Source organism: Setaria italica, chromosome VII, assembly GCF_000263155.2.
Source record: "Setaria italica strain Yugu1 chromosome VII, Setaria_italica_v2.0, whole genome shotgun sequence".
NCBI classification, from domain to species: domain Eukaryota; kingdom Viridiplantae; phylum Streptophyta; class Magnoliopsida; order Poales; family Poaceae; genus Setaria; species Setaria italica.
In genome coordinates this window covers 29289880-29304508 of record NC_028456.1, presented here as the reverse complement: position 1 = coordinate 29304508, position 14629 = coordinate 29289880, and the positions used below count along the sequence as shown (strand labels likewise).

The 14629-nt window shown below is 42.5% G+C and overlaps 1 protein-coding gene across 3 annotated transcripts; it reads left to right on the top strand.

Annotated features, from left to right (window-relative positions):
* The first annotated feature begins 211 nt into the window (after positions 1 to 211).
* Positions 212 to 9502, top strand: LOC101760644 (putative DNA ligase 4). Of its 3 annotated transcripts, none has more exons than XM_022828599.1 (28): positions 212 to 422; positions 579 to 963; positions 1553 to 1644; positions 1716 to 1801; positions 1910 to 2046; positions 2339 to 2413; positions 2550 to 2641; positions 2777 to 2848; positions 3085 to 3164; positions 3248 to 3285; positions 3382 to 3388; positions 3645 to 3800; positions 4043 to 4118; positions 4227 to 4351; positions 4451 to 4485; positions 4715 to 4773; positions 5130 to 5213; positions 5353 to 5445; positions 5537 to 5585; positions 5724 to 5811; positions 6106 to 6312; positions 6435 to 6560; positions 6656 to 6755; positions 6835 to 6940; positions 7451 to 7581; positions 7772 to 7930; positions 8024 to 8179; positions 8294 to 9502. In XM_022828599.1, the coding sequence occupies exons 2-28, from the start codon at positions 625 to 627 to the stop codon at positions 9195 to 9197; spliced, it is 3672 nt and encodes a 1223-aa protein (XP_022684334.1). In that variant the 5' UTR covers positions 212 to 422; positions 579 to 624; the 3' UTR covers positions 9198 to 9502. The 3 variants fall into 3 exon arrangements, with proteins under 3 accessions (XP_022684334.1, XP_012702657.2, XP_022684333.1); XM_012847203.3 differs by having other exon boundaries at positions 576 to 963; XM_022828598.1 differs by having other exon boundaries at positions 212 to 473; positions 576 to 963.
* Positions 9503 to 14629: the final 5127 nt, after the last annotated feature.

Here is a 14629-nt window from a genome sequence, read left to right as displayed (position 1 = left end):
CACCTAGATGCGATGCGGGGCGTCGAGCGTGGGGAGTTGGGAAGAACCAAACTGGGCCGAATGGATCATTTTGTGTACCATCAGCCCTGAAAACTAGCCCAGTTGGTGGTGCCCTTCAAACTGGCCCATCAAAACTTTACAGGCCCGAAATGCTCGGTTGTGCTCTCTCGGTCTCAAGTCCTCACTCTTCCTCTCGCCGTTTCTCGTCAAACTCGAACACGCAGCCGGCAGGCGGGACTGCGGTAGTGGAAAGCGCCGGAACCAGAGCAGGCAGCGGCCGCCGGCGGCCAGGGTGTTCGGCTGGAGCGAGCCAGCGGGCAGCGAGGGGACTGGGACGCGGCGGCGTCCCGACGTCCGGGGAAGAGGGGGAGCGCGTAAGGGGGCGCAACAAGGCATTGATGGTAGCAGCTACCAGAAGCGAGGTGACTCCCAAATTCCCGATTCTCTGCCCATGAATCCCCTTTCCCAAATTGGTACTGCTGCAACTGTTTGAATCGCAATCGTGACCACTGACCAATATTCATTTAACGTTCGTAGTTTGATATTTCTTCGTTTTTCCTTTTTTTTTTTGAAAGGAGATTGCACGTTCGGTTTGACCTTCGACTTCCCACCCCACCGCCGGCGATGGCGGCGAAGGTGCGTTTCGGCCTCCTGGTGGCGATGTTCCAGGCGATGTCGGGTGACAAGGGGTCGGCGAAGAAGCGCGGCCGCCTCCGCGTGTTCCTCGACCGGGCCTACGTGCCCAGCGGCGGTAGGGATGATTTCTTCAGCGCGCTCCGCCTCGTCCTCCCGGGGCTCGATCGCGAGCGCGGCACCTACGGACTCAAGGAAGCCGCCCTCGCCGCCGTGCTTGTCGACGCCCTCGGCATCGCCAAGGACTCCCCCGACGCCGTCCGGCTCATCAACTGGCGCCGCGGCGGGGGTGGCCGCAACGCCGGCAACTTCGCGCTTGTCGCCGCTGAGGTACAGTACAGTAGCACCACAGCTGCACTTCCAGTCCTCAATCTCACGTTCTCTTCTCTAACTAAGCCGTGTTACCGCCCTTGTCGGATGATGATATCAACTCTGTTCAAGTGCTACTAGTACTTTGCATATGTATGTTAGGTTTAACTTAGTTGTGTATATGAATTGGGCTAGCAGCATAAGCTCTAGACGCTGACAATTAGTGTCAGGTTTGCTTCTTTGAATTGTATGCTTGACATTTTGTCTCAACATGTTTTATATGCTCATGCTTGGCTTGTTTTTTTTTTTTATGGGTCACTGGAGGGGGAGAGAATCCCCCATTTTTTATGCTTGGCATTTCTCTTTGGATTGATGGGCCAATCAATCTGTTTTGGTGCACACAATTTGTCAATAACGTTCTCCTACTTTAAATGTGGAATCTGTCTTGGTCTTTATTTGGTTTCGTGGGGTTGGATGGGTGTAGTTTGGATTGAAAAGTTTGGTTCAGATCAGAATGATTATAGCTAGATTGCTTGATTAAAGTGCCATATTAGTCATTGTGGTTTATCAGCAGCTACCTTGCTTAAGTTATGTATTGGTTGCTACCCAGGTCTTGCAACGGAGGCAAGGTATAACGTCTGGTGGATTGACGATAAAGGAGGTCAATGATGCACTCGATCGTCTAGCTGCAACTGAGAACAGGTAGCTAATTCAGCTATATTCACATTTGTGAATGGCAGAAATGTCAGGAGTTTTTTTTTCATTCCTGATAGGTCTGAGAAGGCCTCAATACTTTCTAGTCTGATCAAGAAAACCAATGCCCTAGAAATGAAGTGGCTTCTGATGATTATTCTTAAAGGTGTGATATCTCTGCCCATTTCTTATTTGGTGAGATTTTGTATGTTTTTGCTGCAATCCTGTAGTATTCCACATTGTCTTTGATGTTTGATCTTTTTCAATTTTATAGATTTGAAGTTGGGGATAAGTGAGAAGAGCATATTTGATGAATTTCATCCTGATGCCCAAGACTTGTTTAATGTCACTTGTGACTTGAAATTCGTCTGTGAGAAGCTCAAAGATCGAAGTCAGAGGCATAAACGCCAGGTGATGGTGCTGAATTTATTTTATTGGACTTTTTCTTTCCATGACTTACTCTTAATGCGCAACATCATAACCCCTGAAAAATGATATGTTGTCAAAAGCTTTTCTCACCCACTGTTTTGCGTCTGCATATTTGCTTGGGTGGGGTGAGCATTTGAATTTCTATAGACACGTACCACTCATGACTTCTGTTTTTCTGCTGTATTGCAGTTGTGGTGCTTATAGATATGATTTATTTATTTATTGGGGACTCCATGTTTATTGTTGCATGATGCCTTTTATGCCATACAACCAGGATATAGAAATTGGGAAGGCTGTCAGGCCTCAGCTAGCTATGAGAGTCCGTGATGCTTCAGCTGCTTGGAAGAAGGTCGTTCCTCAAACATTTCCTTTTTCTTTTTTCCTTTTTTAGCTACTGCGGAGGTTGTAGTCATTGCTAAGTGAAAACCTTCTTTATACTTCTTCTACATAATTTGCTTGGTCATGATACCCCTCCCTTTGTCCAGCTTCATGGAAAACAAGTGGTTGCTGAGTGCAAATTTGATGGTGACCGTATTCAAATTCACAAAAATGGGGAAGAGATTCATTTCTTCTCAAGGTAACCGAATTAGTTGCTATTTACTTCTTGTATATTTTTCTTCAACTTACTGGTTCCTTTTTGTTAGTTTTAATTCCTTGTTCATCTGTACAGTTAGCTTCATCTTGCTTGACTCACTTTATTCGTGTATATCAGGAGCTTTCTTGATCACTCTGAATACGCACCTGGGATGTCAAAGATTATTAAGGAAAATATCCTGGTGGACAGGTAGCATTTCTGTTTTCTAAAACAAAAATAGCGAAGGCTGTTGTATTCTAGGGCCCATTTACTTAATTACAATGTTCAGCAGTATCCTAGCATCCCCCCCCCCCCCCACCCCACCCCAAAAAAAAAGTGGTTTGGTCTCTAAGACAATAGAAGCTTCTTTTTTGTTGGTCCCTTTCAAAATACACAATTCCTTGTAACTCGTTCTAGTTCTGATGCTCATTGGTTTTAATAACCAGGTGTATATTGGATGGAGAAATGCTTGTCTGGGACACTGCACTTAACCGTTTTGCTGAATTTGGTTCAAATCAGGAAATAGGTTTGTGATATTCGATTAAAAAAAGAAAAACAATTATTACCCTGAATGTTTTTATAGTGGATTAATCTAATTCATTTTCTCAGCTAAGGCTGCAAGGGAGGGGCTGGAGACTGATCGCCAGGTTATTTTCTCGATACTTTCTCACATGTTTGGTTTTGGTTTTGGAATGATCTTTCCACAAATTTCCTATCTAACTGAATTTATTCTGTGCTTGCAGCTGTGCTGTATCCTTCTTTTTCTTGTACTTCTTGCATTCTTACCTTTTGTCCTGGTATTTTCTGTTCATTGTTTTAAGGAAAACTCTCTGCATGTTTGGCAATGATATATGTTGTTTGAATACTCTGTTTCTCATCATTTCAGTATATGGCTATCAGGAAATGAATCCTAGCATGTGGTCCTAGGTTTAGCACTTCGTTTAAAATCTCTCATTTTTGTTCTTTTCCTGTTTGTCATGTTTTTCTTGACACTAGCAATGTATAGATGTTGCTTTCGACATCCTTTATGCTGGAGATACCAGTGTTATCCACCAAAGCTTGACCGAGCGGCAAGAAATTCTACAGAAGGTTGTGAAACCTTTAAAGGGTCGTCTTGAGATTTTGATCCCAACAGGTGGTCTAAATGCCCGTCGCCCTTCAGGTTGCTGCTAATTATTACGGTTGTATTTTTCATTTTTAATGAATGCATTTGAGTTCTCCCACTTCCAAAATAGATTACAATGCACAATGGATTCCAATAGCTTGATCTAGTATGTTGACAGAACTTTATTTTTGCTGCGTCTTTAATTTTCTTTGTAAGAGTCGCATGTTATGTTGTATTATATTTGTTATACATTTGACCTCCCATTAGTACGTGACAGTAAGCATATTTGCAATCTGTAGATGAACCATGCTGGTCCATTATTGCACATAATCTTGAAGATGTCGAGAAATTCTTCAAAGATACTATCGAGAACAGGTCTTTTCCCACTTTCATAGGCAATAATCAACTTCAAGTTTTCACAATAAAAAGAAAAATCTTTTTAGGTTTGACCTTATGGCTTTTCAATTCATTTATTGTGGTTAGAGATGAAGGCATTATACTGAAGGACCTTGATTCCAAATGGGAGCCTGGTGATCGAAATGGAAAGTGGCTTAAACTAAAGCCTGATTATATACACGCAGGTGCTGATCTGGATGCTATTATTATAGGTAAGCATCTTTATCCGTGTGTGAAGAATAAGCAATAAACGTTTTGCAACTTTTGATTGAATACATTGATTGAGGGTATGTTTACCCCTTTGTTGTTAGGAGGATACTATGGATCTGGACGTCGAGGAGGAGAGGTGCAATAGACATTCTTATTTTGAAATATACATACTCATGGCTTATTGTTCTAGTTTCAGCATTAGGGCTAGCTGCTTGTGATATATAATGTCTTGCTAGTGCATAGTCTTTACTCATTCTATATAATCATAAAAGGACAAAGAAATGAATTGTATTTACTGTCAAGACTCACTTCCTCCTAGCTTTGTTCGTAAAAAACGCTAACCATTATTCTTAACTGTCATATAGGTTGCACAGTTTTTAGTTGGCCTTGCTGTGCCTTCAGATGATAACAGTTATCCCAAAAGGTAATTCAGAGGTTGCTCCTCCCATCATCTATGTCCTGTAGATAGATAATTGTAGATGAAGATCATAGTCAAAGACGAAATGTGGTTATAATTTGGTTCTACTCAATTTTAGTGAAGATTTGCTGATAGGCGTGCATGAATACCTTTTGTCTTTCAGTATTACATATTCTGACAGTAGTTTTATGCATTTCATACGTGTATTTGGCAAGACATGTAAATACATGTTCGTAGTAATTATTAGATGTGATGTTTCTTACCATTGTACACCTCTAATTGGTTTTTATGTGGTCAGAATTTTGTTTTATTGTTCCATGATGTTTCTTACTTGTTTTCTGTTCGCAAATACTCTTTTCAAGATTTCTTTCCTTTTGCCGGGTTGGTACTGGCCTCTCTGATGAAGAGCGTGATGCTCTCGTCACCAAACTGAAGCCTTATTTCAGGTAACTTTGATTCTTCTGTTGCATATTTATTGGTTCAGTATTTTGTGTATGTCTCATCAATGCTCACCAGCAAATGTATTACACTTTAAGGCACTAAATTCCCTTCTCAATCTCTGATATTGTGGTATTTTTGCCTCAGGAAAAATGAGTACCCCAAAAAACCACCCAAATTTTATGAAGTTACAAATAACTCAAAGGAGAGGCCAGATGTCTGGATAGAGAGCCCTGATAAGTAAGCTTTATTTAATCATTTGAGTTCTTGCTAACCATTTTCACAGATACAGAAAACACATGATATGCTAAATCACTAATTGCTTTTGCAGGTCAGTCATAATGTCTATAACGAGTGATATTCGTACAATCAAGTCCGAGGTATTTGATTTAAAGAGTCAAAACTTTATTTACTGCAATTCAGTCTTTAACAGCATTATGCTTGGGACTGTTTTTTCTTTTGTGATAGCTGCTATATTTTCTCACTGCTTTTTAACAACTTCTTTCAATTGTTTGCAGGTATTTGCTGCTCCGTACTGCTTGAGATTCCCCCGTATTCAGAGATTGAGATATGATAAGCCATGGCATGAGTGCCTTGATGTTCAAGGTAACCATTTTGCTTAAACTTAATATTGTGTGTTTGTTACCTTAGTTTTTCTTGAGTACTCCCTTCGTTCCAAATTGTAGGTCGTTTTGACTTTTCTAGGTGCATAGTTTTTGCTATGCACTTAGATATAGTGTATGTCTAGATGCATAATAATATACTATGAATCTAGAAAAGCCAAAACGACCTACAATTTGAAACGGAGGGAGTAGTTTACAATAGGTTACATCCCTTATGATGCTTTAATCTTGATTATATCTCAAGGAGGAATTCTCTATAACATGCTGATCCTTGCAGCATTTGTGGACATTGTGCATTCAAGTAATGGAACAACACAAAGGGTGGCAGATGATAATAGCCTCGAGAATGATAACATGAAACGCTCAAGAACAACCAAAAAAGGGGAGAAGAAGAAGAGTGTTTCAATCATCCCTTCACATCTAATGAAGACTGATGTGTCAGGTCTCAAGGGAGAAACGCTGATATTTGCAAACATGATTTTCTGTATCCTTTCCTGCGCTATTCTTTGCTAGCTACACTTATTCTACAAGACAAAAGCCAGAAAACTATATATGCATTTACAAAACACTGTAAAGTAGATGGAGATTATTCCTTATCTTACTTAGATTTTGTTAATATCCCATCATCATACAATCTCGAATATTTTCATAAACTGGTTGTGGAAAATGGGGGATCTTTCTCCATGAATCTGAATGACTCTGTTACTCACTGCATAGCTGCGGAGAAGAAAGGTATTTACCTTTGTTTATTCAGGACTCCCCATTTTCTTTAATAATAGGATAATGAATACATATAGTTTGAAGGTTATTTGCATGTTAACTTTCAGGTATCAAATATCAGGCAGCCATACGTCAGGGAAGGATCATTCACTATGACTGGATATTGGACTGTTGCAAGGAAAAACGTCCTCTTCATTTGCAACCTAAGTTTGACCCTTTAACTTGTGCCCAAATTTGTTGCATAAATTCTTTAGCAAAATTTTCTAATGCAATCATTATTGTGCAGGTATATACTTTATCTTGCTGATTTTGCCAGGCACAAATTTCCTGAAGAGATTGATTCATATGCTGACTATTACTACTGGGACATTGATATTGCTGACCTCAAGCAGGTATGGCATTTGTTCCTATACGCAGCAGATCCTTTATTTCTTCAAATACTATAATACTTCATCACATAGGACACATATAACAGTAAGTCAAAATTGAAGATGGACCACCGTGGGGGACTGAATTACTGTAACTAAGTAACTGTGCAATCAGCCAGTTAGTGGAAGGTGCATATACTTCAACAATGAACCATTGTAGTCTATATGCTAGATTATTTTTTGTGATTCATACAAAATCAGTGACTGTTAGGTATTAGGTTTGCATGATAGCACCCAAAGATGGGCTGTCATGTGATATTTTCCTGTAGCCTTCTGTCAACTTTGCCCTGGCATCCTAAGTCTGTTAGTATTTTTTTGTCACAGCTGATTTTTGTACTTAGGAGTATGCACTTGGTAGAATAACGATGGAGAAGGTGTTGCTGACTGTACTTGATTTTTTTTTTGGCCTTCTACAAGTACAGATTCATAATGAACCATTTTGATATTTCTTTCTTCCAATTTTTTATTCTCCAGATTTTCAGTAACATCGACAAAGTTGCTGGTGATTCGAATATGGTTAATCAGTACAAAAGGAAGCATTGCATAGACGAGAGATTCTGCTTCTTCCAGGGCTGCTGTGTCTACTTGCATAATGCACCTTTAGTGTAAGCCTCATTTACTGTCAAGTTTTTTTAAGATAATAATGGATAGAAATCCGGCTTCTATATCCACAAGTGGATATACAGACAAAAGTTACAAGAGCTCTTCGACTCGAAACCTTATTTACTGTCAAGTAACATCATCTTTCACATAATGCGTGTCCTTATTTGTTTTCCATCTTTTTTTCTCCTGGAGGAATGTGGACTACAATTTAATATCCGATATTGCCCTGAAGAGGGTGAAGCAGGATCTAACAATGCATGGTGGTCAAGTCTGCAGCAGCATTGCTGCAGCTACTCATTTGGTTGTAGTTTCAGTTTTACAGAACTACAACTTTGATATCCTGTACAAGAGGTACTGATTTATTGCTCTTTTATATTTGCTTTCTGACTTTTGCAAGAGAAGGGAAACGTAACATTTATGGGACCCTATTGGTTGTTTATGCAGCTTCCCTCCTGCTGAAAGACGTTATCTACATGACAAAAGATTGCATGTTGTCAGTAACAAGTGGTTGGAAGATTCAGTGGAGAAACAAATGAAGCTGTCTGAAACTGCTTACAACCTTAAACCAGATACACTAGAAGAACTAGAAATTGAAAGGAGGTAATTTGTGAATGTTCAGATAATGAAATTTTGAATATTGAAACATTTATGTTTTGGTTATTATTGTCAAATCTCTTATGATCTCATCTTTCACCTATTTCTAATTTGTTTCAGTGAGGAAAATATTCGCCCTCTAGATCATAAGTTTGAGGAACACAGGGAGGTTGAAAGAGCGCATGTCAAACATGCGCCAAGGAAAAGGAGCAGGGCAGCCAGTATTTCAAGGGTCACAAAAGCTGTTCCTAGACCAGCTCGGCGAATGAGGGCAAGAAGAGGAAACCAGCAAGCAAAAATAGATGATGATGTTGAATCTGAAGAAAGTGCCCCTGGTGAATGTCAAGATGACCAAAATATGGACACAGATTACAACTCTAAAGAGATTGGAAAAGGTATCAGCAACAAAGATCAAGGACCGCCCCGAGCTGCTTTCAGACCAGTCCCAAGAACAAGGGCTAGGAGAGAATATCAGCAAGCGAATATAGATGATGGAGGATCTGAAGAAAGTGGGCCTAGTGGAACTGATAAAGAAGATCAAAAGTTGGATGTGGATTACATCTCTAAAACGGTAGGAGATAATAGTGATAAAGACCTGCACGGACCACCTCCAGGTGCCCAGTTTGTCACTTTGGGGGAGCAAGAGCCCAAAGGTGTCGAATCAAATGCCATGGAGGAGAAACCAGGCAGTCCTTTCCAAAGAACAAGTGCTGCTGAAGTGACGAGCAGTGTGCCGGGTGAGAAGATAGAACAAATGGTTGATCCATTGCACGCAATGCTTCTGGATATGATACCAACGCTGAGCCAGACAAGGACAGAAGGTGCAAGCAGGGTGCCGCCCCCAACGATAGTTGAGAAGGCTCCACCTGGGGTAGGAAGTAACACATCCAAAAGTTCTGATATTCTGGTGCCAGATGCAGGAACATCCGGGGTTCCAGCCCCAGACCCGAATGCAGCTCCTCCCCCAAAGAAGAAAAAGGTCAGTTACAAAGATGTCGCTAGTGAGCTTCTGAAAGATTGGTGATTGAGCTTTGTCAAGTGGGGATAACCTGTAATGCTGAATGTTTTTTTTACCATCGTAGCCAGTAGTCACTATCTTGTAAATAGGAAAGCTACATGTAAATATGCCTGTTCGTAGCATAACTTTGGTTGGTCGTCCTGCTCTCTCGTAGTGCTTGTTTTGCCTGTTGAGAAAAGAGACTGCTGAGCCTAGCAAACACTCCACACTGCATGTGGAATGCAATGATTTTTTTTAAGAATTATGTAGGGAAAAAAAAACTCGCATTAAAATATAATCCTGTGGTCTGCTCTGCAACCAGTTTTTGGTCTTGCACTCTTGCACGGTGCAGGCATGAGAGATTGATAATGTGATCAGTGCCGAAAAAGCAGACGTTTCAGGCTTTGGCATTCCGCTCTGATGAGTGATGGCGCCGGCGAGCTGAAGGCAGGTTGGTTTGATGGCCGCAGACCCGCAGTCACTGGCGCGTTGCCCGATCACGTAACCCGCAGGTGGTCGCCCTGGCGCCTGGCTTCTGGACGCCTGATGGACGTGCCGCGCGCCGCCGCCAGCCACGCCAGGATACGGCGCCTCTCGTTGGAAGGGAATTCGGCCGCCGCGCACTCAAGTGGCGCTCCGGTTTGCCTTAGGGAGTTTGGGTGCGGGCAAAGGATGGCAACGGGGTGGATTCAGATCAGGTGGTGTCTTGGACACCCAAAATCGAAATACGAACCTAAGATCCGAATCCGCCTCGAACACCGATTCAGGTAAAAATCTATCCCCGAAACTAAAATTCACGGATATCCGAAACCCAACGGATTAACCGAAACTCGAGAACATGAACAATTTCACTGAAACAATTTCACAGCAAAGAGTTACAGCAACAATTTCACAAATAAGAGTTACAGCAACAATACAACACCATATAAGAGTTGTTTCTCAAATAAGAGTTACAACAAGTACAGGGACAAATAAGAGTCACAGCAACAATTTCACTGAAACGTCAAGTTCAAGGACAAATAAGAGTTATTTCACAGCAACAATTTCAATAAAACTATTTCAGAGATAGCAATACAGCAACGTCAAGTTCAGGAATAAATAAGAGTTTTTTTTATCAAATAGGTAGGCAACTTAGGGAATTCATCTTCGCTTAATGAGTTCATCATTCATCCATTATTGTGAAATCATCTTCATCCTGTGAAATAAAAATAGAGAGAATAGCTCATTACTAAAATGTTGAACGTAGTGTAAATTCACAAGTTGAAAACAGAAGCAAACAACAATACCATTTTTTCATCTTTTTCGTCAAGACAAGTCTTCAAAGCACCAACAAAAGTGGACTGAGAACCTGCATTGATATAGTATTCACAAATTAGTTTTATAGCTTATCCAGAATGAAAACACATACTTATAGAAATTGCACTTACCCAACATGTCGGTATGAGACCAAGCTTGCATGCATATAAGTGCTTCTATCATAGATGGTACAAGCCTATTACGATGTGGACTAATTATTCTCCCACCTATACTAAAGACTGACTCAGATGCCACCATTGTCACACGAATAGCAAGGACATCACGTGCAATTTTTCGTAACATTAGGTATTTCAGCCCTGCATGTTGTCACCACTGAATGATATCCAATTCTTGTATCTTAGGAAGCAGTGGCTCTTCCAAGTACAAATCTAACTCTGTATGCACATAAGTGGAGGGCACCGCTGGCTGCTTGGACATGTAATCATCAAAAGTGTCAATCCAATCCTCATCATCCATTTAAGTAGGAGCACTAGGTCTAGTTTGAGCAGCATCTGTTATGGCAACATCCTCCATAGCACCTTTGTAATCCAAAACCAGATTGTACAACAAGTCTGTCACTTTGTTGACAGCTTCCATAGCTACACTTTCTAACCTATGAATTTTGAGGAAAAAAAGCATTCAACAGTTGCAATTTATACCTAGGATCTAGGACAGCAGCAGCAGCCATCAAACCATGCACATCTGACCAATACTTATTGAATTTTTTTTATTTTAATAGACATTTCTTCTACATATCACTACTTTGCCACTTCCTAATTGCAAAAAAATGTTGCATATTTTGGGGAAGAAAAGGTTGGTTGTGACATATCTAGTACCTGAAAGTAGCTTAGTTACATCATAGAACATCTTTAACCTATCACAAAATTCTAGCAAACTTCCAATCATCTTCGGATGGAACACATGGAGCACGAAAAGCAAGACGCTCAAAAACATCTTGGTAAATTAGTGCAGTGCTAAGCATAATATAAGTTGAGTTCCATCTAGTTTTACAATCAAGAGCAATTCTTTTTTCATATTTTCCTTTTATTTGTGCTGCCATTTTCTCAAACTTCTCATATCTTTTAGGAGTGGCCGACCAGTATGCAATACTATCACGCACTTTATCAATTCCATTCTTCGTGATACTCATTCCATCTTTTACAATCAGATTTAAAATATGTGCAGCACAACGCATATGAATTAATTTGCCCTTCAACATATAACTTGCCTTCCATAGCAACCTTGTTCCTTGCAAGATCATCACCATTATTTGCTAGATGGACATCATTTTAACTAGTCAAGTGCAACATCTTAAAAACGATAACAGTTCATTTTAACTTGATGGCTCACCAAGGTGGCTAAATTCAAGTCCGCAAATACTCTGATAAGAGTTCGCAAAGCCAAATCTGGTATTGAATAAGAGCTGCGAACAGGAAAAGCAAAGTTATTAGTAGAGTTGAGCAACACAGGACATGACCAAACTCATACCATATCTTTCACCGCAAATTCACTAAGAAACATTTGCATTTATAGACTAAGAGCAACTCCAAGAGCTCCCTTAAATTACCCATAAAACCTTAAATAGGGAAAAATTGGAAAAAAAGTTGCTCCAACAGTTCCCCTAAACCTCCCGCAAATTTGCGTGTACCCGCATTCGTTGCTTTTTTCCCTGTAAATATGTGCGGTGCACTTACTTCCCCAATCCGTTCCGCGTGCATCCGTGATAGACACTGGCGCCCTTTTTTTCTCCTCGCGCACCATTTTTCCCGTGCGGCGGCGCTGGACTTCCCGAGCGGTGGCGGTGGCAGCGTTCCCCGGTTGACGGCAGGCCCTTCCCGAGCGGCGGCGGCGGCAACGGCGCCCGGCCTTCCCCGAGTTGCGGCGGCGGCAGGCCCAGACCGGCAACGGCAGGTCTTCCCCTGCGGCGGCGTCAGGTATTCTCCTGCGGTGGCGCCTGGTGTTCCCCTACAGCGGCGCTTGGTGTTCCCCTGCGGCAGCGCCTGGTGTTCCTCCAGACCAAGGGACAGTGACAGGGAGCACTGCTCAGGTGGCTCGTCCTTTGCCGCAGTGCTGAAGCTGCCGAAGAGGGAGCCCTGCTTCTGATTCGGCGCAAGAACAAGATGGTTTGCTTCATGTCTGCTTATCTGCTAAAGCCTAACGATTATCTGGTGGTTAGGTGTTTTAGACGTTGGATTCAATACCATCTGGTGGTTGCTGCGATATTATCCTGAATTGTGCTATGTTTCTTGGCCCTCTCTGGATTGTTTGCAAGGATGAAATTGAGCAGCCTTTAGCCTTTGAAATTTTTTTCTTGCATCAGATCCATGCTTGGGGATGGTTACCCCTAGTATGTCATATCTTGTGCAGAAGTCTTGCTAGAGAAGAGAAGTATGAACTGCAAGGCACATCATAAACCTGGTAGTTGAAGCCATGCGCTGTGTATGCTCCATATCATGTCTTCTGGTAGCTGAAGTTAAATGTAAATATAACTGTGCTTTGAAAACCATAAGTTCCTGCTAGATTTGGGAATGTACATTGCCTGGCGCCATCCTGTCCCAAATGAATGGCCTTTCTAGCAGCGAGACCTTCAGGTGCAGTGAAAACGACGGTAATCATTACTCTAATCCATGGTTCACTTGGAGGATCCAGGACCCACGCCTACCTGCGGCACGCGCGCAGGGGCACGCGTCAGTCGTCCGTTCGCAGGGGGGTGGCGGCCGGCGTCAGTCGTCCGTCGTCAGTTCGCAGGGGGCGGCGGCGTGAGACCTCCGTGCGCACGGGCACCGGAGTGATAGGGTACCAGAGGAGTATTTTGACGGGGCGCTGGACACGGTACTGGAGAAAAAAAAATCAACTGATTTTAATGGGCCCAATTCGACGACGTGGCCTGTTTTGAATTATTGGGGAGTAGTTTTTAGCGATCTGCTGTGGGCTGATATGTTTTTGGGGGAAAATTTTTTTAGCATAGCCCCCAATACCTCATTTTGGGAAAGAATTTTTTGGGGAACTCTTGGAGTTGCTCCACCTCATCTGTGTACATCCAATAGCTTTCTCACCTTTGCATATGAACATCCAATGTATTTCGTTGAACCTAGACCAAACTATCCCTATCCCACATCATGGCTTGCAGCAAGAAAGTTTCAGTAGTTTCTTACTCTACTAATAGCCAGTACAACAGAAGGTGGAGCAATAACAAAGATTGACAAGCTAGAGTTAACACCAAAATTTGAGATCTAGGGGAGGGATGTGCCATTGCCGTCATACCTCTTGAACTGCTGGAATCCCAGCGGAGTGGAGGAGCAGGAGGCGGGGTGCTGCCGTGCCGGGGTGGAGCGGGCGGGGTGGCGGAGGAGCGGACAGCGGAAGAGTGGGTGGCAGGGTGGAGAAGTCAGAGGCGGGGTGCCACCGTGCCAGGGTGGAGCGACGGAGGAGCAGGAGGCGGAGGAGTGGGTGGTAGGGCAGAGGAGTAAGGGGGTGTTTGGATATAAGGTGCTAAACTTTAGCAGTGTCATATCGGATATTCGGATGCTAATTAGGATGACTAAACATGAGCTAATTATAAAACTAATTGCAGACCCCTGTGCTAATTCGCGAGATGAATCTATTAAGCCTAATTAATCCATCATTAGCAAATGGTTACTGTAGCACCACATTGTCAAATCATGGACTAATTAGGTTTAATAGATTCATCTCGCGAATTAGACTCCATCTGTGCAATTAGTTTTGTAATTAGCCTATGTTTAATAATTCTAACTAGCATTCAAACATCCGATGTGACAGGTGCTAAACTTTAGCAGATGTATCCAAACACCCCCTAAGAGGCAGGGGCACGGCTAGGTGCGGCCTCACGGGACGGCGGCAGGGCGCGGTGTGCAGGAGTCAGCCGTCGCGGTCTCAGCGCCTTGCGAGACAGCGGCAGGGTAGGGGTGCCTGGGTGGCCGGGTGGGTGCGGACCGTGACTGTGCTGTTGTGCTGCCGTGTTATATCCCTAGGGTTGGTAGTGGGCTTTTAGTGGGCCGAATGGTTTCAGGATACGATGGAGCTCCACGGGTGATTTTAAAAACCCATCCCAAACACGGTATCCGAACCGAAAAACCGTGGGTGAAAACTAGGAACCAAAACCAAAACCTACGGATATCCGCCCCGAAACCGATCCGCCATCC

What these genes read in the sequence shown, in the direction of transcription:
- LOC101760644 (XM_022828599.1), top strand. Translation starts at nt 625, where the DNA reads ATGGCGGCGAAGGTGCGTTTCGGCCTCCTGGTGGCGATGTTCCAGGCG. An exon ending in TCTGATGATTATTCTTAAAG is followed by an intron (nt 1,802 to 1,909) that starts GTGTGATATCTC and finishes TCAATTTTATAG; the next exon opens with ATTTGAAGTTGGGGATAAGT. An exon ending in TGAGTGCCTTGATGTTCAAG is followed by an intron (nt 5,812 to 6,105) that starts GTAACCATTTTG and finishes TGATCCTTGCAG; the next exon opens with CATTTGTGGACATTGTGCAT.